This window comes from Nerophis lumbriciformis, linkage group LG33 (genome assembly GCF_033978685.3).
Source record: "Nerophis lumbriciformis linkage group LG33, RoL_Nlum_v2.1, whole genome shotgun sequence".
In the NCBI taxonomy this organism is placed as follows: domain Eukaryota; kingdom Metazoa; phylum Chordata; class Actinopteri; order Syngnathiformes; family Syngnathidae; genus Nerophis; species Nerophis lumbriciformis.
Window position 1 is genome coordinate 2,915,665 of NC_084580.2, and position 23,282 is coordinate 2,938,946.

The following is a 23,282-nucleotide window of genomic DNA, read 5'->3' on the forward strand; positions in this document are numbered from 1 at the left end:
ATGGATTTGTGGATGAGGATTAGGGCTGGGCGATATGGCCTTTTTTAAATATCTCTATATTTTTAGGCCATATCGCGATACACGATATATATATCGATATTTTTGCCTTAGCCTTGAATGAACACTTGATACATATAATCACACCAGTATGATGATTCTATGTGTCTACATTAAAAGATTCTTGTTCATACTACATTAATATATGCTCATTTTAAACTTTCATGCAGAGAGGGAAATCACAACTAAGTCAATTGACCAAAACTATTTATTAAGCAGTGGCACAAACATTCATGTCATTTCAAAACAGAACGTGCAAGATTGTCAGAGACATTTTAAAACAAGCTATTAGTGCACCTTTTTGTGCATGACGTCACTAAGATGACTTATCAAAACAACACTAAATTAAAGTGCACTTTTTGTACAGAACGCCACTACAATAGTTTAAAAACATGATGTCACACAAGATATTTCAATAAGTGTCAAATAAAAATGAGCTGCATAATAGGAAATCAAATAGTGTACGTCCTTCGCTATGTGGTAGGTTCCTGCGGACATTATCTCCTTTTGTCGTGGACTCTTTTTTTCATACGGTGTTGATGTGGAAATGTTTGCCTTGGCATTTTGATGGTGTGGCACCGAACGGAGATGTTGACATGCGGAGTAAGCACTCTTGATTCTCTAGCGGGTGACTTTTCAAATGATGCTACGTATTAGCAGTAATGCTACTTTTTGTAGAAACGCTTTTGCCCCACACATGACAAATTACGGTTGTCTGTTCGACATATTCCCACTTGAAGCCAAACCACCGCCAGACGATGGACCACCTGCTGTTTTTTTTGGGAATTAATTCTTCCTTCATTTGTTACCAGATTTGCACCTTCTTTCTCTCGTATTACCAGTCGCACCACAGCTAACTTTAGCCATGCTGCTACGTCTCTGCGCCGCGAGGACATATACGTATGTGACGTATGTTGTGACAGTATGTGACGTATGTAAGAAGGTGCGCTTGCTGTCTGAGAAGGAGACACAAGAAAGAGTGGGAAGAGCCTGTCGTGTAATGACAGCAGCTATAAGCAACTGCGTGAGAACGTATACTCCGATATCACGATATAGTCATTTTCTATATCGCACAGAGACAAACCCGCGATATATCGCGTATATCGATATATCGCCCAGCCCTAATGAGGATTGATCAAAAAATAATGTGAGTACATTGATAAATACTTTAATAAAGTACAATCAAACTCAGCTTTGCTCCTGCTGCCTTTTTAAAACAGCGTCCATGCATGCTAGCGTACGTTTTAAGCTAGCGTACGTTTTAAGCTAGCATACGTTTTAAGCTAGCGTATGTTTAACCATGCCTGCGCCCAAAGATACGCTGCGCCTTATTTATGCGTCAAATACAGAAATAGCACCCGTAACTGACACGGCGCTTTTAATACGGTGCGCCCTATGGTCGCGAAAATACGGTATAGTGGCTTTGATAACGGGAACCGGTTCTCAAAAAAGGGATTCGAATCCATGGAATCGGTTCTTTTCTTAGCGAAGCATCGGGAGAACCGGTTCTCGAACATCATCCCTATATATATATATATATATATATGCATATATACATAAATATACATACATAAATACATATATATATATATATATATATATATATATATATATATATATGAGTATATATCAGTGACTTGCGGTGAGGTTCATGGCTGGTGAGGCACTGACTTCATCACAGTCAGATTTACAAACATGAACCCTAAAGATGATCTTATTCACCATTTGATTGGCAGCAGTTAATGGGTTATGTTTAAAAGCTCATACCAGCATTATTCCCTGCTTGGCACTCAGCATCAAGGGTTGGAATTGCTAGAGATATATATATATATATATATATATATATATATATATATATACATTTATATATAGCGATATATATATATATATATATATAGCTATATATATATATATATATATATAGCTATATATGTGTATATATATATATAGCTATATATATATATATATAGCTATATATATATATATGCAAAATACGATAAGGGTATCGCAACTGGCTCATCTTTACAGGTACTCGCCCCTGCACCATCTGTGAGCCTGTGGCCTCTTCATCTCTCCTTCCATCAAGGCACCGGCGGGACTCTGCATGGCAGGGACGTCCTCCTCCCTGAGCCAAGACTAAGCTTATATATATATATATATATATATATATATATATATATATATATATATATATATATATATATATATATATATATATACATATATATCCATCCATCCATTTTCTACCGCTTATTCCCTTTGGGGTCGCGGGGGGCGCTGGAGCCTATCTCAGCTATATATATGTGTATATATATATATATATATATATATATATATATATATATATATATATATATATACATACATATACACACACACGTATATACATATATATATATATATATATATATATACACATATGTATATATATATATAGCTATATATACATACATATAGCTATACATACACAAGAAAGAGGTTTTGTCTAGGGCTGCAGCTAACGATTATTTTTTCGATTAATCTATAGATTATTTTTCCTTTTACCGATTATTTTTTTTATTTAAAATGAAGAGGAAAAAATAAATGTAGGCCAGTTTCTTCAAAAGGCATGGCTTTTATTTACAAAAAAAAAAGGTATGGCCACTCAGTCAACATTGACAACAACATGACAAAATATTCTGTAACAATGTAAACATTTAAAACTTTTAACATTTAACAAAATTAAAAGTAGCTTATTTGCTTTTTAATGTGCAAATATAAAAGTAAACATCCAGTGCAAATCTTAATATTCTGCAATAGTATAAGCATTTCAACAGTAAAAGTATTGCTTATTTTGCTTTAAAATGTGCAAAAATAAAGATAAACATCCAATACAAAAAAGTGTACAGTGTAAACATTTCAACAAAAGTAAAAGTATTGCTTATTTTGCTTAATAACACAACAATGATAGTATGATTAAAGTGAAAGTTAATTGTTGGTTTGTACATAGTATATGTAACTGTTAATGTTGTAAAAGGTATTTGCACAACTAATTAACGTTAGCGTTTGTGACACGTCTTGTGCCGTGGGGTTCTTTCAGGACCGACAGACTGAACGCCAGACGGCTTTGCCAGGTTTACAATCTTTTAATTTTACACAAAGTCTTTTCTCTTCCAACTCTTTTCTCTTTCTTTCCTCGCTTTTCAGCTCCTCTTCCTCGCCCGCTCGTCGTCCTCTGTCTCTGGCTCTCCTCTATGGCGTCACATTAGTGCCAAAAATCTGAGCACATAAAAACTGTTATCGCGCGCTAATTCTCCACTTCGTGCGCACGCGCGACACCATTTTGCACGCGCGTGGTGCCTTTTGCGCGCGCGCGCGATGCCTTTCTGTGCGCGCGCGGTGCCTTTTTGCGCGCGCGCGCGACGCCTTTCTGCGCGCTCTCTGTGTACTCCTGGCATCTCTCCTTGCCCTGTCATGTTTCTTTTTGGCACTTTGGGGGCGGGTATGCTTAGACGGCCCCTCCTTTCTGATTGGCTGTGAGCATTTTTCACATGACCAATCATTCTCCAGCGTAGCAACGTTGTAGCCATCTTACCTCGGACATCTAGCCTCAATCATTACATTGATGTCAATGGTACATGTACTAATTAAATTACCATAACTTGCTCGATTTTCGACCAATTTACAAACGGTTTGCCTTGTTACAAATCTCATTACATGTAGATATGACATAGGATGCTGTACCTGTTGAAATTACCTCTTTCGCTTTAAAAAAAAATGACTTAATTGTGCAACATAGTTGTGTAGGGTCAGTGTTAGTCAGTTCTCTGATTATTTTAAACTGTTTCAGAATACATTATTAAAAGCTATTTTTAACATTTTAAAAACAAAATTCAAAGATTATTTCATTAATTTTATGGCTGAATTAAAAGAAATTCCATAAATTAGAAAACAAATGTTCAAGAAGAAGTGAAAATATAAAATAATGTTATTGCTGGTGGACCAGTTCTGGCTGAAAGATGTGATTATGGTGTTTGTTGTCTTATTATTTATTTGGGTCACATTTTGTATTACCCTGTATTGTGTTTATGTGGTATAAAATAACCTTCACCAGCGCGCGACATTTTGTTATCCACTTCTTCCTCCGTAAATCTTGATACATATTGACGATGACCCGCCCTGCTATACTTCTGATTGGCTCTGAGCATTTTTCAGCATTTTTCGCCTGACCAATCAGAAAGAAGGGGCCGTCTAAGCATACCCGCCCCCAAAGTGCCAAAAAGAAACATGACAGCGCGAGGAGAGATGCCAGGAGTACACAGAGAGCGCGCAGAAAGGCGTCGCGCGCGCGCAGAAAAGCACCTCGCGCGCGCGCAGAAAAGCACCACGCGCGCACGAAGTGGAGAATCAGTGCGCGATAACAGTTTTTATGCGCTCGGATTTTTGGCACTAATGTGACGCCATACTCCTCCTCTCTCGCCCCACGTCAGCTTCACTTTGGCTCCTTCCAGTCTCTCTTCCCTCTCTCTCTGCTGCTCCGCTTTTCTTCAGCGAGAGGAGATTGGATGATCGCGCACCTGGGCACGATTGCAGCGTCGCTCCCGGCGCGCCCCGCCTCGCCGCTCGCACGCCGGCCCCACCTCTCCACAGCGTTAAAGAGGAGCGCGTCTTTGTAAACACTGAACAGGCACGCCAAACGCGCCTCTCAGAGCGAAACAGTGTTTTAGTTTATGAATTTACAACGCAGATACAAATGACACATTCATGTTTTTGTGTAATGATGACAACGTATACTCACGCGGACGATTGACTAGTTGAAGGTGATGGCAATAACGCTGTCGGATGTTTTCTTTTCAAATGTTCGTTCATAGCCGTTGTGCTGCTATGATAGGCCATTTCTGCACGACACAGTGTTCATACAACAACATTATTAGGCCGTTTATTGAAATACTCCCACACTTTTGACGACTTTTGGCGTGCTTTTTTCTCCTCGCTCGCATCGTCTGCTTTGCGCTCCGCCATGACAGTTGTGTGACGTAAATATACGACGCGTCGACGCACAAAAACGACGTCGACGTATTTACGTAACCGATGACGTCGACTACGTCGACGCGTCGTTTCAGCCTTAGTTTTGTCACATCAACATCGGACAAACAACAGTCTAATCAATAATCTAGTCAATCTAATTAATACCACAGAAAATGCAAACTGTCATTTTCCGGACATGATAAAGGCTTAAATAATGTCAAACATGTAGCATTATAATAACCACGAAGATAAAGTGTTTGTTTCACACGTAGTAATCCGCTGTGGACAGATGAAGCCAAGCAATGCAGCTTTAGCAAGCGGTGCGCGCACCCGCAAAAGAAATGCATTTTTGGCAGGCAATCACATTTTGGCACAACACTGGGTCAAATTTCCGTCCCCGTTTATTGCGTTTTTTATTGGTCGACTTCAAAGTAATGAACCTTCTGGTACAATTTCTTAAATTTTGATTCGCCAAAAGTTGTATCAATCACAAACACTGCATTTCCGGTATTAGGACTCCCGCGTGTTATTGTTTTCGTCATGCCGAGCAATAAACCCAAGAAGCGAAGCTTCAATGAAAAGTGGCTTCAAGAGACACTTTTTAGTAAATGGCTCACTTATGAAGATGGAAAGATGTTTTGCACGCCATGTAAACGGGCTAAGAAAAAGAACACCTTTAAAACCGGGTACACTGATTTTCAAAGATCCAGCCTCACCAGGCACCAAGAAACATCTGTTCACAAGTTGGCCGAATCAGCTGGGAAGCAGTCAACCAGCTTTTTTGGCGCTCTAAAAAGAGCAGAGGAGGCAAGTAAAGACAGTGTTATTAGCCAGCTGCGGACTGAATACATTTTCAAATCCATAAAAATGTGTTTTCGTTTGTATTATTTTTTAAATAAATTAAGTAATGTTTATGACAACCTTTTTCCAAAACACCATACAGAATGTGAGATATAACAGGATAATGCATACATGTATCATTTGTTTTCAAAATGGTTACAAAAAATTGGGACACCAAATATTTACTGTGGGACCCTATTTTGAAAATTCTTAGCGACTCTGTAGGAGTCCAGGCATCACTGGACTCCTACAGAACACTCCAGACTGTGCGGTGAACATTTTGTCTCTAGTAAGTGAACACAGCTAGTAGTGTTAACTTAATTTCCAACCTTTTCTGACTAATTATAATAGATCCATTGATTGAAGAATTTATTAGAAGTTTGCATAGGATCAGGTAGAGTTTCATGACTGTACAGATTGACTGGTACATGGTCAACTAAAAGGAGTTACCCCAAGAAAGCATTACAAGCATGTGTTTATTTAAAAAAAAGTTTCCTCCGTGTCAGAGTAACGTTTATGTGTTTTAGCGTTGCAGTTATGGCAGGCAAAATCAGCCACTACTTTAAAAAGTGATCTCGCGAGGAGGAACGTCAAGAGTCCAGGTGAAACAGAGCAAAGAAATGAACGTATCAGGCAGTTAAAATGTAATAATTCATGGTGGTGACAACATGTGGACATTTTTGTCCACAGAGCGCTTGAAGGCTGCCTCATAATCATCTATGAGAGTTACAAGCAAAAATGACCCCACCACACAAGCTCTTGGGCAAGCACTTAGGCCACAGGTGTCAAACTCAAGGCCCGGGGGCCAGATCTGGCCTGCGACATCATTTTATCTGGCCCGCAAACACCTGGAAATGATGTGTCAATAAAGTACTTAATATTTTCTCACTAAATGTAATGGATTTTTTTCATTTTGACAGAAAAAAATATATACTGCTTGAAATTGCATGCCTTTTAAATTTTAATAGTATCCATTATTGCAACAAATATTACAGTATACTATCATACTTTCCAAAATGTTTTGTCTAAATAAAAATAAATACTTACATATCTGCTTGACTTATTAATAAAGTTTTAATAAAAATTACAATACATTTTACGGTGTTCTTTACAGCATATTACTGTAAATTGAAAAAAAACCTAAAAAATATTTGCGTTAAAATTCAGGATTATACCACCTCTGCCTCAATTTGAGCCAAGAAAAACCCTGATGTCAGCTGCCTATCGAGTTTCAGTAGAAGGTAAGTTGGTTTGGGTTGTATGGCAATGATGACCCGTTGACTTTTACTGTGAGCTGGCAGCAGGCTTTCTAAGTGTTGAGGTGGAAGGCTCTAGAAGTTGTTTTCGCAACGCTCAGCTTAAGTCTCTAGCTTTTCAGATATGCTGCTATTTTGTGTTATGTCTGAGGTTAGCATCCTCCACTGTCGTCCAGTTTTTGTCTGAGTGAATGAAGGCAACATCGTCTGTGTATCCGTGCTACCTTGATGTTGTATAAGGCAGGTCGCAGATAGGTCGAAGAGCAAGGGGGCCAGTACTGAGCCTTGAGAGACTCCATTTTTGTGGTGCTATAGGCAGTTGGCCTGTCCGTCGCTTGCTTTCAGAATTAAACTACGGTTTGAGAAGATGGTACACATGAACCGTACTAAGTGGCGCTCAGGGATACTCAAGGTCAAACCCTGGTGCCAGATGGTGTCATAGGCCACAGTGTTTCTCGAAGCTATCTTCGATGTCGTTTATAAGCTTCACAATCTGGTGGACAGTGCCGTGTCCTTGGCGGAAGACTGCTTGTTGGTTGGGTACTTGGGGGTCAACAATGGTGTCCAAGCGTGCCAGGAGAAGTTGCTACAGGGACTTGAAGGGGACACAGAAAGGCGAGCTTGGGCGGTAGTTCTTTGGGTTTGTTAGGTTTGGGCAGGGCGATGATATTTGCCCTTCACCAGACTTTGGGTAGTGTCAGCTTGTTAAGGCAGAAAGAATACAACTCTCTATGCCAGTTCTGGCATCTTTGGCCACAGTGTAGTAAGAACTCTGGTGGTATATTGTCTGGCCCCTGTTTTTGTCCGCTCTTCAATTGGCCAATGGCGGTGGAGAGCTCTTCATTAGCGAAAGGTGCAGACAGGAAGCCATCTACTCCTGGGGCATGCCATAGTCTTATTTCTTGCTTGGTGCGGCGATTGTGATCTTTATCCGAGTCCTTGAATCGCCCATTTTCGAGGAGCTGCTCAGCGATTTAATTGACCGTTACAGGGCATTGTGTTGGTCAAGAGCTTCTGCCTGTGAGACTGTTGAAGGTTTTCCAGGCCACTCTGCTAGAATGGATGAAGTCAATCCTTTGGACTGTCTCCTCCCATCGCTTTCTGCGTTTTCTATCAAGACAGTCAGGTGTGATACCTTTGTGGCTACATTGTCTCCAAGTTCAGCACAAAGGAATTTGTCATAGTGTGTATCACACTCTTGATTCCAGCTGGGTATATATCGGCGGCGACAGCCACGGGGATGGCCTTCTTTGCTCTGTCCTGTCCAGCCACTCAGACAAATCATATTGTTGGTGTAGATGCCCATATCTGCGGTACAGATTTACTTTAGAAAAGATAAGTGTAGGATATTTCCCTTGTTGCCCATTTGTATTTGACTTTATTAAATGTTTGGAATTTTATCAAACCAAACCAACTTTCTGTTAAGTAATATATACATTTATCAGAGCTGTTTTCTGTTTTACGGAGGAATGTAGTTAATCATAGAACTGGCACCCAATGTTATTAAAAAAGTGTTTTTGTGATTTTGAATCGAGAATAATTTTGAATTAAGAATCGATGCTGAAATGAATCATTACCCAAAATCGAATCGAATCGAATCATGTGGTGCCTAAAGATTCACAGGCCTAGAAGACATGGTTTTGTAACAATCTGTGGACCAGCGTCAAAGAACGTATCGTGATGGAGCGTTAGACGGTCCACTGATAGAGGAGGCGCTAACGGTTAAAAATGTAGATCTCAGCAGACTGACTGAATTCCCTGGAGGCTCATTACGGCGCCCTCGTCTTCAATCTCCCCCTCTCTCACATTGTCTACTCCGCCTCCCAAACTCCAAATTGTGCAGCTTCACAAATATTTTCCTCTTGGATGGTTTCTCCCAACAGAGCAGTCTGCATCGTGCCTGATGGTGAGATAGCGCAATTAACCCTTCACATAATTAAAACTCATGACCATCACTTCCTGACTTCACAGCCCCTCCCCTCCTCACATTGACACACATGCCTTCTTGTTTTCTTACTGCTTGTGTGCCTTTTACGGAGATGAATGGCTTTAAAACCCTTCTCACATCCCCTTTCATACCTCATTGACACTAATCCCCCACTTCTCCATATTGCTGGAGCGAGGGCCCCCCACCTCTATTGTCTCTAGTGTCATAGCAACCCCTAAAACATGTCATATCAGCCACTAAAATATAGATTCCTCTGTAACAAACATAACACGTGGGCTGGTAAAGCTACCACAACAGTACATTTATATACATTAACATAAAATGTGTGATATCGATATGTAAGCTGTGCATTTGAGACATGCGACTAATTTAAGCTAAGCTGTACGACAAATATGATTTTAAAATGGCTTTTCATGTTGGCAGGAACTACTTTTCTTTCGGCCTCTCATTGTAAGTATTAATTTCAGTGCTTAGTGCTAAATTGGTATTTTATGTTCTGTGTGTCACCTATGTGTTATTGCTTATAGACAAGTTATATATATGATAATCATCGCATTCTATAATATAAATTAGCACAAAGACTGCAAAACAATCTACAAAATCAAAACCCACAAAACGCGCTTTTAGATAAGGACGTGTAGTTATATGATCACTCTGTCATGGACGATACAAGAGCATATGAAAAATGGCAAACAGACAGAAATGTCATGCCGGTGTGTCAATAAGATAGATAAACGATAAAGACAAAGATACCCTTAAATAACTTATATTGCACTTGGGTACTATAAACATTTTATTAACTTGACCAAGGGGTGTCAAACTCATTTTAGCTCAGGGGCCGCATGGAGTAAAATCTGTGCACACGTGGGCCGGACTATTAGAATCATGGCATTAAAACTAAAAAATAAAGACAACTTCAGATTGTTTTATTTGTCTTACTTTGGCCAAAAATAGAAAAAACACATTCTGAAAATATTACAATAAAATATAGAAAAAAATAATTTTAGATCCATGAAGGAAAGAAGAAAGTGAATGAATGTTTATAACTGAATACATTTAAATACATATGCATAAACATTTGTTTTCTTTTATATATATTTTTTCTGAATTAAGTAATGTTTATGACAACCTTTTTCTAAAACACGATATAGAATGTGAGATATAACAGCATAATGCATACATTTATCATTTGTTTTCAAAACAGTTACAAAAAAGTGGGACCCCATTTTGGAAAATTCCTAGCGCCAACACAGATGGAGTATTGCTGCGTGCAAAACAGCAGCAGGCGGATGTGGCCTGCGGGCCGGTTCTAATACTAATCAAATCTCATCCCAGGGGCCATAGATAATTCATTTGTGGACCGGATCTGGCCCGCTGGCCTTGACTTTGACACATAGGACCTAGGGTATGTGGCGGTGAGGGGGGGAATATTATGTATTCTTCTCCTGAGAACCAGTATCTCCCTGTGCAGATGACATTTGTGTTTTGTATAACTGGGCTATTTTCTTCAGAAATGTAAGTGGCAAAAGAAATAAACCAAAAAGGGGGTAATTGGTAGCAGAACCACTGCAGTTAACAATAATGTACAACATCATGTGTGCCTGGCTTGTCAACACCACAATGAACACAAAGTATTAGCATAATGGTGTAAATTTGAATATGAAGTCAAAGTAGGTAAACAAACATTTACACATACATACATTTCTTGGTAAAAGTAGATCAGCACAAAAAAACAGCTGTTAGCATCTATTTTAAAGTAAATATGTTCTAACTGAAGATGTAAACATATCTTTAGCATCTATTTTAAAGTAAATGTGTTCTAACTGAAGATGTAAACATATCTTTCTGAAGTATCTTTATCGGTGTCAGTGATATTGCGCACTCTTTTACTGTAGATCCTGTACCGGTAAGAACGTTGCTATCATGCTATCGTGAACGGTTGCATAATACTCAGTCAACAAGACTTATGTTGTAATGCAGTGGTCCCCAACCTTCTTTGCACCACGGACCGGTTTAATGTAGGCATTATTTTCAGGGACCGGCTTTCCACTTGTGCCAGATGAATACAGCAAAAATAAGTGCATGAAAAATACAACTCACTATGACACTGAATTAGGCCTGGACCAGATGAAAATCAGCCTTTGGCTACAATCAGTCACATGTATATTGTATATGTTCATGAATGTGCATTGTATCATGTCACAAAGTTATAAAAGATGTAACACATGGAAAATTCCTATGAGGAGTTTTATTGTACATCTAAAACAAGCTTATTGGTGTGTCTCGTGGGACAGGCGAAAGTTAAGTCTGAGAAAATGCAGTCGTTTATAAATTATTTAATGTTTCTCTGCGGCCCGGAAGGGCCGGGCGAAATATCGGGTTTTTAAAAATATATTGATATATTTTTAAAGAAGATATGATTTCAGAAAATATCGCAATATCGATATAATTTGTTTCACAGTAAAATGACCAAACTCCGCTTATTTGTTGTGCTCCTTGTTCTCCCCCGCTCCGATCTCCCTCTTATGGGCTACTAAACCCCTCCCCTTCCTCCTTCCAAGACTTGCATGCAAGTATAAGAACATCCATGAGTGGTTGGTTGTTTACTATGAAGAGTCACGATTGGTTGAGATTAGGCCAATCAGAGGCAAGATAAGGCGGGTCATTGAACCAGGAAGGGAAATCACAACAGACATCCCAAATGACAACGAAAGAGTCGTAGAAGCGGGCGATTTATATATAAAAAAACTAGTGGAAGATGGCAGAGGGATTCTCTTCTTTAGATTTTTCTTTTAGCGATGTAGACGACGCCCGGGAAACCCACTATGCGTCTACTTGGCCACATTTGGACAAATGTATGTGCATACTTGCCAACCTTGAGACCTCCGAATTCGGGAGATGGGGGGTGTATAGATTTTCAAGTATTTCTTATATATATATATATATATATATATAAAATCCGTTCATGAATGAGTTTATCCGTTCGGCCTCAATGGAGAAGTCTGATCTACAAAATGTGCAGGCAGCATACCCCTTCCCCTTCGAGCTGTCCTGGATGAACTGAAATTATTATTTCCAATCATTTTGGAACTTGCAAGCGCACTTCTTCTTCTTACTCGTCGTCGCCATGTCTCTTCTTCGTTCTTCTGCTTCGTCTCCGTTATGTTTTTGGACAATACTACTTGCCGTAGTTTTGAAGAAATGCATGATGGGAATCCGGATGTTGTGTGTCAGTGTATTAACGTGCCGGCTGGAATAAACACACGCTGAGAAATAGCTCCGTGCCTGCCTACTTTATGGGTTATATATAAACCTATGGATAACGGAGACACCTTTTCAGGTGAGAGAGGACGCTAGAGGCAGTGCCTTTAAGGCACGCCCCCAATATTGTTGGAAATCGGGAGAAATTCGGGAGAATGGTTGACCCGGGAGATTTTCGGGAGGGGCACTGAAATTCGGGAGTCTCCCGGGAAAATCGGGAGGGTTGGCAAGTATGTGTATGTGTCTGGATAAAACATTGATTTGAGTTTACCATGTAAGCCCAAATCAAAACTGTTCTCGAGTTGCCAAGCTGGGCATATTTGGGACGAGAAATGCTGCCAAAAGTGTATTATTTGCACAGCTATGTTATTTATTTTACGTACAAATAATATTTTTCTGCTGGAGCCTATCTCAGCTGCATTCATGCGGTAGGCGGGGTACACCCTGGCATACTTGCCAACCCTTCTGGATTTTCCGGGAGACTCCCGAAATTCAGCGCCTCTCCCGAAAACCTCCCGGGACAAATTATCTCCCGAAATTCAGGCGGACTCGCTTTCCCACAATATAAACGGCGTGCCTGCCCAATCACGTTATAACTGTAGAATGATCGAGGGCGAGTTCTTGGTTTCTTATGTGGGTTTATTGTTAGGCAGTTTCATTAACGTCCTCCCAGCGCGGTAACAACACACAACAACAGCAGTCACGTTTTCGTCTACCGTAAAGCAGTTCGTCTGCCGTAAACAGCAATGTTGTGACACTCTTAAACAGGACAATACTGCCATCTATTGCATTTGATGAAAGCACTTTTGTGCGTGCCACACAGCAATGCATCATCAGAGAGGGTGTTCGGCATGGTTGAAAAATAGTGACAGAGAATAGAACAAGGATGGACAATTCAACCCTTAACAAGTATATGTGTAAATAAATGAACACTGAAATTCAAGTATTTCTTTTATTTATATATGTATAAATATGTATATATATATAAAATAAAATAAATATATATTTATAGCTAGAATTCACTGAAAGTCAAGTATTTCCTATATATATATATATATATATATATATATACATACATATATATATATATATATACACATATATATACATATATATATATATATACACATATATATACATATATATATATATATATACACATATATGTATATATATATATATATATATATACATATATATATATATATACATATATATATATATATACATATATATATATATATATATACATATATATATATATATATACATATATATATATATAGGAAATACTTGACTTGGTGAATTCTAGCTGTAAATATACTCCTCCCCTCTTAACCACACCCCCAACCACGCCCCGCCACACCTCCCGAAATCAGAGGTCTCAAGGTTGGCAAGTATGCACCCTGGACAAGTCGCCACCTCATCACAGCACCCCCCGCGACCCCAAAAGGGACAAGCGGTAGAAATGGATGGATGGATATTTTATTCATGTTATGTAATTCTGTGCTACTTACAGTTTTTCTGTGCTGTTAATACCCATCTTTACTAACTGGGTTGATAAAAGTGCCACTGACTTGTTTACAGTACAGTTGTCATTCACTTCAATTTCACTGAATCTCACTCAAAAATTAATATCTTTATATGTATACTTTCACCAGAAAATATATCGAATATTGAGTTTAAGTAGTAAGTTTAAGTTTAAGTGAAGAAGGAGCTGAGCCGGAAGGCAAAGCTCTCGATTTACCGGTCGATCTACGTTCCCATCCTCACCTATAGTCATGAGCTTTGGGTTATGACTGAAAGGACAAGACCACGGGTTCAAGCGGATGAAATGAGTTTCCTCTGCCGGGTGGCGGGGCTCTCCCTTAGAGATAAGGTGAGAAGCTCTGTCATCCGGGAGGAGCTCAAAGTAAAACCGCTGCTCCTCCACAATCGAGAGAAGCCAGATGAGGTGGTTCGGGCATCTGGTCAGAATGCCACCCGAACGCCTCCGTAGGAAGATGTTTCGGGCACGTCCGACCGGTAGGAGGCCACGGGGAAGACCCAGGACACGTTGGGAAGACTGTCTCTCCCGGCTGGCCTGGGAGAGGAAAGTCTGGGCTTTTATGCTTAGGCTGCTGCCCCCGCGACCCGACCTCGGATAAGCGGAAGAAGATGGATGGATGGATACAAGTAAAAATATATCAAGATATACTTTTTCGTCCATATTACGGCCCGGTAGCAAATGTGTCACGGACCGGTACCGGTCCCCGGACCGGTGGTTGGGAACCCCTGTTGTAATGCACATACTGTATTTAGTAAAAGTATCTGTCCGGCAGATTGTTAAAATGTATTTATTTGTAACCTTAAATCTATGTCGTGTTATGTAAGCAGTGTGGCTCACACACAGCACATAGTCAGTCCTCCTTGCATTGCTCATGTAGTAATGAAAGCTAAATGATACCAAGCTTTAGACTGAACCCACACTTTAGCATCCCGTTAACGAGATGTGTGAAGTCAACACAGGATTTAGACGACTACCATTTCTAAATACACGACATGGTGACGGAATGTTACCAAAAAAGAGGATTTCATGAACATCTGCACACACGTGATTGTGGTCAACATTAAGCAGCAGCTTACCGAAATGCGACGACGTCGGAAGCTTCAATGGTTTCCGCCTTGGTCTAATTGGGCAACACCGAAAAGGGCGTCTTCGTGTTCTCTACCCCGCCAATGTCGCTCCGAGCCCGGCGTTAAATTGGAGGTCGGCGGCGCAGCGTCTCGGGCTGTGGGCCGGCTGTTGGTCCACGGACCCGGGCTGGTCCATCTGCTGTAGCCGCGGAGGTCTCGCCTGCGCCTCCGCCGAATCAGCCAATCAGCGCGCGTCTCCCCACGAGCCTTTTGTCCACGAGACGCTCGCTATCAAACAATGGGCGAGCTCGCGCACAAGCACGCGCGCCAGCTGCCAAATAGTGAGCAGCGTCGATTATCGAGGAGGACCACAATAATGTAACATTACGTCTTCAACAATCACAGAAAATGTTTTTTTAATTTTATTTACACAGTGATGAAACAGCTTAAAATAAATCAAACAAACTCATATTTTGTACAGTAGTATAAGCATGGAGGAAAAAACAAAAGCGGAGAGTCCAAAATAATAATTACATTCATCTTTAAAGGTGAGTTTGTTGTTTGACCCCATTACCTTTTGGATAAGGGCTTCGTTATAATAGTGAGTTAATATTCTTAATGATGTGTTGTGAATTCATAAATTAAATCAAATAGTTTTCCACAGATTTGTATAGAAAAAAAGGTGGGTGTTTGAGCTTTTGGATCCATCCTCTATAACAGTGGTTCTTAACCTTGTTGGAGGTACCGAACCCCACCAGTTTCATATGCGCATTCACCGAACCCTTCTTTTTTCTTAATTCAAGACAAAGTTATATGTTTTTGTTAACACTTAAGTATGGGGAACATATTCTAAGTAACAAAGACTTAATTTAGAGTTTTTTAGACACTAGGGCACACCTGGGCAAATTAAAGGCCCGGGGGCCACATGCGGCCGTTAAGCTTTTCAATCTGGCCTGCCGGACATTCCCAAATAATTTTTTTTAGATCTTTAAGATGGAAAGTGTATGATGTGCAGTGATGTTTTCTCATGACCGTAAGTCTTGAACTATACAAAGTATTTCAATGGTTGGAATCTGCGCTTATGGATGATATACCAGTTGGTAATCTAATTAGTTACTATGGTCATCTAATTAGTTACTATGGTCATCTACGTCACAGCAGCTCAGACGAGGCTCCAAGCAGTGTGGGCGGGAAGCGTTTCCACGGACGCGGAATGAGATTTTCACAACAAAGTTTTAAAGCTTAGTGATGTATCAGATATATCCGATTGTAGGTGGGTTTATTTTGTACCCTTTGCGTTCATATTTCACTGTTTGTTGCGTTTCACTTGATTGTAAAATATGTCGATCGAAAGGGGGCAATGTTCCCTCTAATTTTTAATGTGTGTGAGCAAACGCACAAACTCCCTGAGCATTCAGTGGAGCACATGTGAGCAACATCAGACGTGCACACTGTGGCCACACCTGTCCCAAAGCTGACATCATAACAATTTAAATGTTTTATTTAAATAATTTTCTGATATAAGTGATTTTGCACTCTTACAATGACGATAACAAAAAAACATGTTTTTCATGACCTATGTGCTAGTATTGTATGTCTGGCTGCGGGTCCTGCCTTTAAAAGAAATGTTACCTGTTACAGAGATTACATTTAGTTCCTGTAACCTTCTGTCTGTAAAATACATGTTTTTATTAGCATTTATGAAATCTAGTGACCATATTTCATGAATAATATCCTTAGATAAACATTCTTAATAAATGGCAGTAAAATAAGCACACATTTGATTGTGGAGTCAGAGTGTTACAACCTGGCATTTACACATTGTGTGGCGTTGGGGTTGTCCGACTTTTTGTGTGGCCATAAACGCAGCACTGGCTAAGTGCCATGAGTGCTTGTGTTGGTGCAGGTGAAAGAGCGAGCGGCTTCTGTTGAAACGACGGATGATAACGTTGGTTTAAGCCTGGTTTGTATGGCAGAAAATTACCAGTTTTTATAGATAAAAGTTTTTTTACTCATATATATTTTTGGTGTGGTTACAAACAGTTTTGCTCAATAAAGTGATTGATGGAATTCCTGTCCGTACAGTGTCTCGACAGACGATAATTGAACTGTGTTGACAAAGATAGTTTTATTCATTGGGGCCCACTCTTGTTGTCACCTGTCACTCACAGAGCTGCATTGCAAAATCATACAGAATAAATTGTAATGTGTTTTTTTGTTTAAAGTTCAGATGGGATTTTTGATTTTCTGCGCGACATTAATTTGCTGTGCGCAGAGAACGCGTGAGCACTGCGCAATTGCGCAGGCGCGCACCTTAGAGGGAACGTTGAAAGGAGGTGTGACATTTACATTTTGTCAATATTCAGTGTTTTATCGTTCATAGAAAAAAATACAATTCCATTAAGTTTTTTAAGGCGGTCTGTCATAACGTTTTTAGCATTTAATCAGACATTGTGAGGTTTTGTGTTAGTGTTCCTAAAAAATAGATATACCGGCCCCCAGACACATTTTTTTTCTCTAAATGTGGCCCCCGAGTCAAAATAATTGCCCAGGCCTGCACTAGGGGAACATAAGGAATCAATAAAGTATACTATCTATTCTAAGTAACAAAGACTTAATTTAGAGTTATTTGGTTAGGATTAGGGTTAGTGGTTTGGGGTTATAATAAGGCCATGCAGAATAAGGCATTAATAAGTACATAATGACTAGTTAAGAGCCAATATGTTACTAATTTGCATGTTAATAAGCAACTAATTAATGGTGAATATGTTCCCCATACTAAAGTGTTACCATGTTTTTTTACTGGTGCACAAAATGAACCGTGCATGAACACCACCTTGTTCAAAGAACAAAACCAACACAGTGCATAAACTCACAACAAATGACACACCTGCAAATCAGTGTGACTTCTGCTGTTGCCGTATCCGTAATACGCCGATAGGGAAAAGTTTTTATTTACACGATGAGTCGGGTGTGTCTTGACCTCCGCCGAACCCCTGAGCCCGACTCACCGAACTTCAGAGTTCCATCAAACCCAGGTTAAGAACCACTGCTCTATAATGCTCCAAGTACCATATTTAGATGTGCAGCATATTAGGGTAGTTGCAGTCCTATGAATAATTCAGAATAAAATGGATGTGAATTTGTGATCATACTATATTTGTACTGCTATTTAATATGCATGTCGCTAATGTCAGATTTATATAAAAAAAATAAAAATAAAAAAACTGATTCTGAGTATCTACTATTGTTGTACTGTTGTGTCATATGGGAAATGAAGACAGAAGACGGCGTACATTCTGTAACATCTTGTTAAATATGATCAGGAATATAGAATAAAACATTTGCTACAATTAGTTTACACAACTTAGGGTTTAATTAGCAAACTTGACTCAGTTAAATCAACATTTTTTTGTTATTGTAAGTCTTCAGCCTGTTCTTTGATTTATGTGTTAACATGAAACAAAAGCAATGTTGATTAAAAACAACAACTTCTAAAAAGATTTTGCCAAAACACAACAGACCCAAAATGGTTTTTTTTTTGTTTTGTTTTTTTTTAAATAAAATGACTTTCCAGCAGGATTTAAGATTATTTACAAGTGATGATTTTCCTTACAAATGTTTGCTGACAATAAAAACATATGTACTGTATATATATTTATATATGTATAAAAAAAGAACAATTACAAAGATGAACCAGGTAGTACACCAAATATTTGTACAGGTAGCACCCCCTTCACAAGAACTGAAAGGGACTGATGTTGTATTCCCCTGGCCACATTATTAGGAACACCCTTCTGATGAAGGAGGTCCAGTTTTGCAATACGTCTGCCAACCAGAGAAACAGGTTTGCTGTGATTAGGCAGGTTTCCATGACAACTAAAGTGACACGCAGCTATAGCCCCTAATAAGGCGGCCAGTGGTTTTCTTTTTCTCCTGCGTCCTTAAACAGTACGACTTTCCGGGGAGGAAAAAGGGGAACACCAAACACTGCAGGACAGGAGAGGCGGGGTGTGTGTGAAAAGTGCCACTTGCATGAGCGTGAGGCTGCCAGGATTGTGCGTGGTGTTTAGTCGTACGTCGTCAAAAGTTCGAGCTAACTTTAATCATGTTAACCGGCGATGGGCATAATATTGTATTGTTTACCGAAACAGCTTTGGTCAATGAACCCGTTGTTGCGTGCATCATCTACAAAAACAGACGCTAATTAAAGACCGATCAAAAAACATTGCCATCAGCGGCGGTGGCTGTGGGCAACCTCCTGATTTATCATTTTCTTTAAATCAAGTACTTAATATGGCAGTAGTTGCATTTAAAGTATACCATTATTGGTTATTAACCAGCAGCTTTATCTACCTCTGTATGCGCTTCAAAATGTCGCTTAAGTTGTTTACAATGAGCCCATCAATGTTGTTAATGCTGACAAGGCAGTTTTCTATTATAGTCTGCCATTATTAATGAGAGCTTTCCACTTTCTAATGCACCCCAAATCATTAAAATGAAAACTTATATAACTATGTGGTTGACATCAGCTATGTTAGTACACTATTGAAAAAAAGCATTTCAAGCAATTCTAGTTAAATGCCCATCCCTTGTATTAACATCTGTCCACACAAGTGGTCACTAACAGTCAGCTAAATACAGACTTAAGGCCCAGTAGTACAATGTGGTCCATTCTATCAACATTTTAAGGTTAACGAGAACATATTCTTGGCACCTTCTGAATGTATACAATGATAAAAGGCCCTGATGTGAACATAATGAGAGCAGCAGCAGCCATGATGCCTTACATGGTTAATACACAATTTTTTTTTGTTTCCTTTCTTTTTTTGAAACAGGGCAAGACTAAATCAACTTTTAACGTTGTGCAAGAGGCACAAAGACCTGCTTCAGCCAACCAAGCTTGACACACCGCCCATAAATAAATAGCACTAAAACAAAGTGAAATAAAGGGGTAAGAAAATCACTTTTTGGTATATTTGAAATATCTCAATTCGATGTATTATTTTTGCTGCATTTAGTTACTTTTCATGTTGATTATTGTGTTTGTTATTAATATAAGATGGGAGTGAGTGAAAAGACAGCTAAAACAGTCAAAGGTCCAATAAAGTACTTTGCAACTGTCAGTGTAAGTAAGAGGAGCAGAAGGACAGAAGTTGTGTAGGTTGTATTAGTAAACACATAACAAGAGGATCCCTGCGAATAGAACATTTCTGTTGTTTTCTGTCATCTCTCTGCTAAAGCCAAATTGCTGAGATATTGTGTGGAATTGCTAACAGAAGACGGTGCAGGGATGGTTTGGTTATGTATACGACTTAAAAGAACCATTTCACTGGGACCATTTTAGATGTTCCTTCAAGGAGCTGTCTTCACTTCCACTATCTGAAATCGCTCATTTAATTAAGACTTTTTGCAATGTTATGCAATCAGATGTCACCGGATGCAGAAAATAGCAGGAAGTGATCGTGTGTAACGACTCTATAGGAGGAGTACAATCAAATACAAAAGAGACAATGAGTATGATAGGTCTTGAAGTAATTGAGGATAAACATAGTGCAGTACTTGGCTGCAGCCAGCAGAGGTGCTGTTGGTTCAGTCTCAACCGAGCAGTCTATAGAGTATCAGAATGGACAGCTTGGTTTCAAAGTGAGTCCCAAACATGACAGCCTGTAGTCACGTGAGGGGCTTTCGACAACTCTTTTAAGAGATTGTCTGGCCATACTCTCTCTGATTGGTCAAAAGCCCCTCACGTGAGTACAGGGCGCCATGTTCGGGACCAATTCTGAAACAAAGTCATCCACACTCTCTCTAAACACGGCTCCGAGTCTCAACTAGTTTGCTGGCTGAAGCTACAGTCACAGTACTACAGCTACACAGAATTGTTCTGATCAAAATAAGTTCCGACATTCTCCCATCCCATACATTTTTGAAGATATTACAGTTCACTATTAGTGAGGATATTAGAATAATGAACTAAATTCGGAAGTAGGGTTGGTTAGACAAGACAAGTGCTCAGACCGGAAAGAACAAAAACTAAAAAATACTTTGGAGAGCACTGACCACCACCAGGCCCGATCTCCCATGAGCCGAATGTAATCACTTGTTTTTTTCATCCCATTTTGGAAATTTCCTAAACGTTTAATTAAAATACTGCCACAAACCTTTCGAGCTATCTCTAGCAGAAAAGGTAACGTAGTAGAAATGACGTATCAGACCCAATATCGGTCCAGTTGTTCCAATTTTGGACTTTTCCTGAAAGTTTCATGTAAATCTGCCAATAACTTTTTGACTTGTGTTGCTACCTCGCTAACTGACAACCAAACAGCAACCATTACAAAATCTCCCGGTGGAGGTAATTAACATCCATCCATCCATTTTCTACCGCTTGTCCATTTTTTAGGGGCACGGGGGGGGGGTTGTGCTAGAGCCTATCTCAGCTGCATTTGGGCGGAAGGTGGGGTACACCCTGGACAAGTCGCCACCTCATCGCAGGGCCAACACAGATAGACAGACAATTCACACTCACATTCACACACTAGGGCCAATTTAGTGTTGCCAATCAACATATTCCAAGGTGCATGTCTTTGGAAGTGGGAGGAAGCCAGAGTACCCGGAGGGAACCCATGCAGTCACGGGGAGAACATGCAAACTCCACACAGAAAGATCCCAAGCCCGGGATTGAACTCAGGACTACTCAGGACCTTTGTATTGTGAGGCACATGCACTAACTACTCAGGACCTTTGTATTGTGAGGCACATGCACTAACCCCTGTGCCACATTGAAGGAAAACTATTTTATGAGTGTCTGTTTTTTGAGGGAAAAAAGAAAGTCCCCAAAAACTTGAGACTTTTGAGTGTTCATCATAATTATTTAAAAACAAAACACTGCAGTCTTTTCAGTGTAGTCCTAATACTGCTACATAAACACGACATACAGACGCAGAATGGATTGACAATCAGGCTAAATGTTAGAAACACATCAGCTTTTCAATCTCCTTCTGGGAATTATTTAGACACTTTTATGCATGTTCTGTAACATTTGAGCTAATTAGCGTCATGGATGAGCTGGAGCCTATCCCAGCTGACTGTGAGGTGAGAGGCAGGATAAACCTGGACCGGTTTTCAGTCAATAACAGGACACCTAATTCCCACTCACTCCCTTGGACTATTTAGAGTCTCCCATGAAGCTAATGCATGTAGGGCAGTGGGAGGAAGCTGAAGTACTCCAAGACAGAACATGCAGAGATTTGAACGCGGATCTCCTGACTGTGAAGGAAGATGCTATGTTATCTTATTGCATGAGGGATTAGAGTACTGGTAGTGACAGTGAAGATAACTCTCAGAAGTCATGTGACAATGAGCCCCTTCATAGTATCCAAATGAGGGCATTCTGATTTAGGATTCTGCTCGTGCATAAGACAGAGACAAACACTTGCTCACACTATTGAATGAGAAAACGTCTCCAAACCTTTGACTGGAATTCTAAGTAAACTGTGAGATCATCCTTGATGTAAATTGAGAGCTGGTTGAGTTTAGAGTTGTTTGTGAGGAAGTGAGCTTGCCAGAGAGACATTTTGGATGTAGGAAGCAGCATAAAGAAAAAAAAGTGTCACAATCACTGAGCTAATGAACTGAGCAGACATGCATTCGAGCTGACTCAGCTAGTTTTTGAGGGGCTGTAGGTGTGTGTCCATGTGCATACAATGCGCATGGCAATGAGACCTTTTTCGTTTGCATAATTCTCAGTTGGCCGATTGTGAAATAAATTGTAATTGAGTTAAAGTGCCAGTGTATGATTGTACACATGTAGACACACCAACTACTCTCCACACAGTGACATCTTTTTTGGAGCATGCTGGCTGCCACTTGCTTATTAATAAGCATGCTAAAAAGAGCATAATGGGAAGTGAGGCAAGATCCTGCACCACACTCTCATGTCCTTTTCTCTCAGTGAACCTTCAATTGCTCCCCGAATTCACACACTATTTGGTCAGGCTATGCCGGACTCTCGACCCGAGCGGTGCCTCCTTCCCCTCCTTGCTTCCCCGGCTCCCCTTGTCCACCCCTGCACCTGCAGGCCTCCCGCAGACCCCCCCATTGGTAGCCGGCGAAGGTGGGGCTGATGGGGAGGTACTTGAAGACATCGTGTCTGCGGATGAAGTCCATTCCAAAAGGCAGGTCGTACGAGCGCATCCCTTCCAGCTCTGAGGCGCCCAGACCCAAGCCTCGTTTCAGCTTCCTGATGCCTCGCTCCTCAGAAGATCCTGACCACAGATGACATCAACCTTACTGCCCCG

General features: G+C 40.1%; 1 protein-coding gene across 2 annotated transcripts in view; it reads right to left on the minus strand.

Annotated features, from left to right (window-relative positions):
• Window positions 1-15,376: 15,376 nt before the first annotated feature.
• The window catches only part of slc23a2 (solute carrier family 23 member 2), a 126,147-nt gene continuing 118,241 nt past the window's right edge, over window positions 15,377-23,282 (minus strand). For both annotated transcript variants that reach the window (XM_061928321.1, XM_061928320.1), the window contains 2 exons: window positions 21,725-23,249; window positions 15,377-21,686 (listed from right to left, as the gene is read on the minus strand). In XM_061928321.1, the coding sequence (XP_061784305.1) occupies window positions 22,981-23,249 (269 nt within the window). In that variant the 3' untranslated portion in view covers window positions 15,377-21,686; window positions 21,725-22,980. The remainder of the gene's footprint in view (window positions 21,687-21,724; window positions 23,250-23,282) is intronic.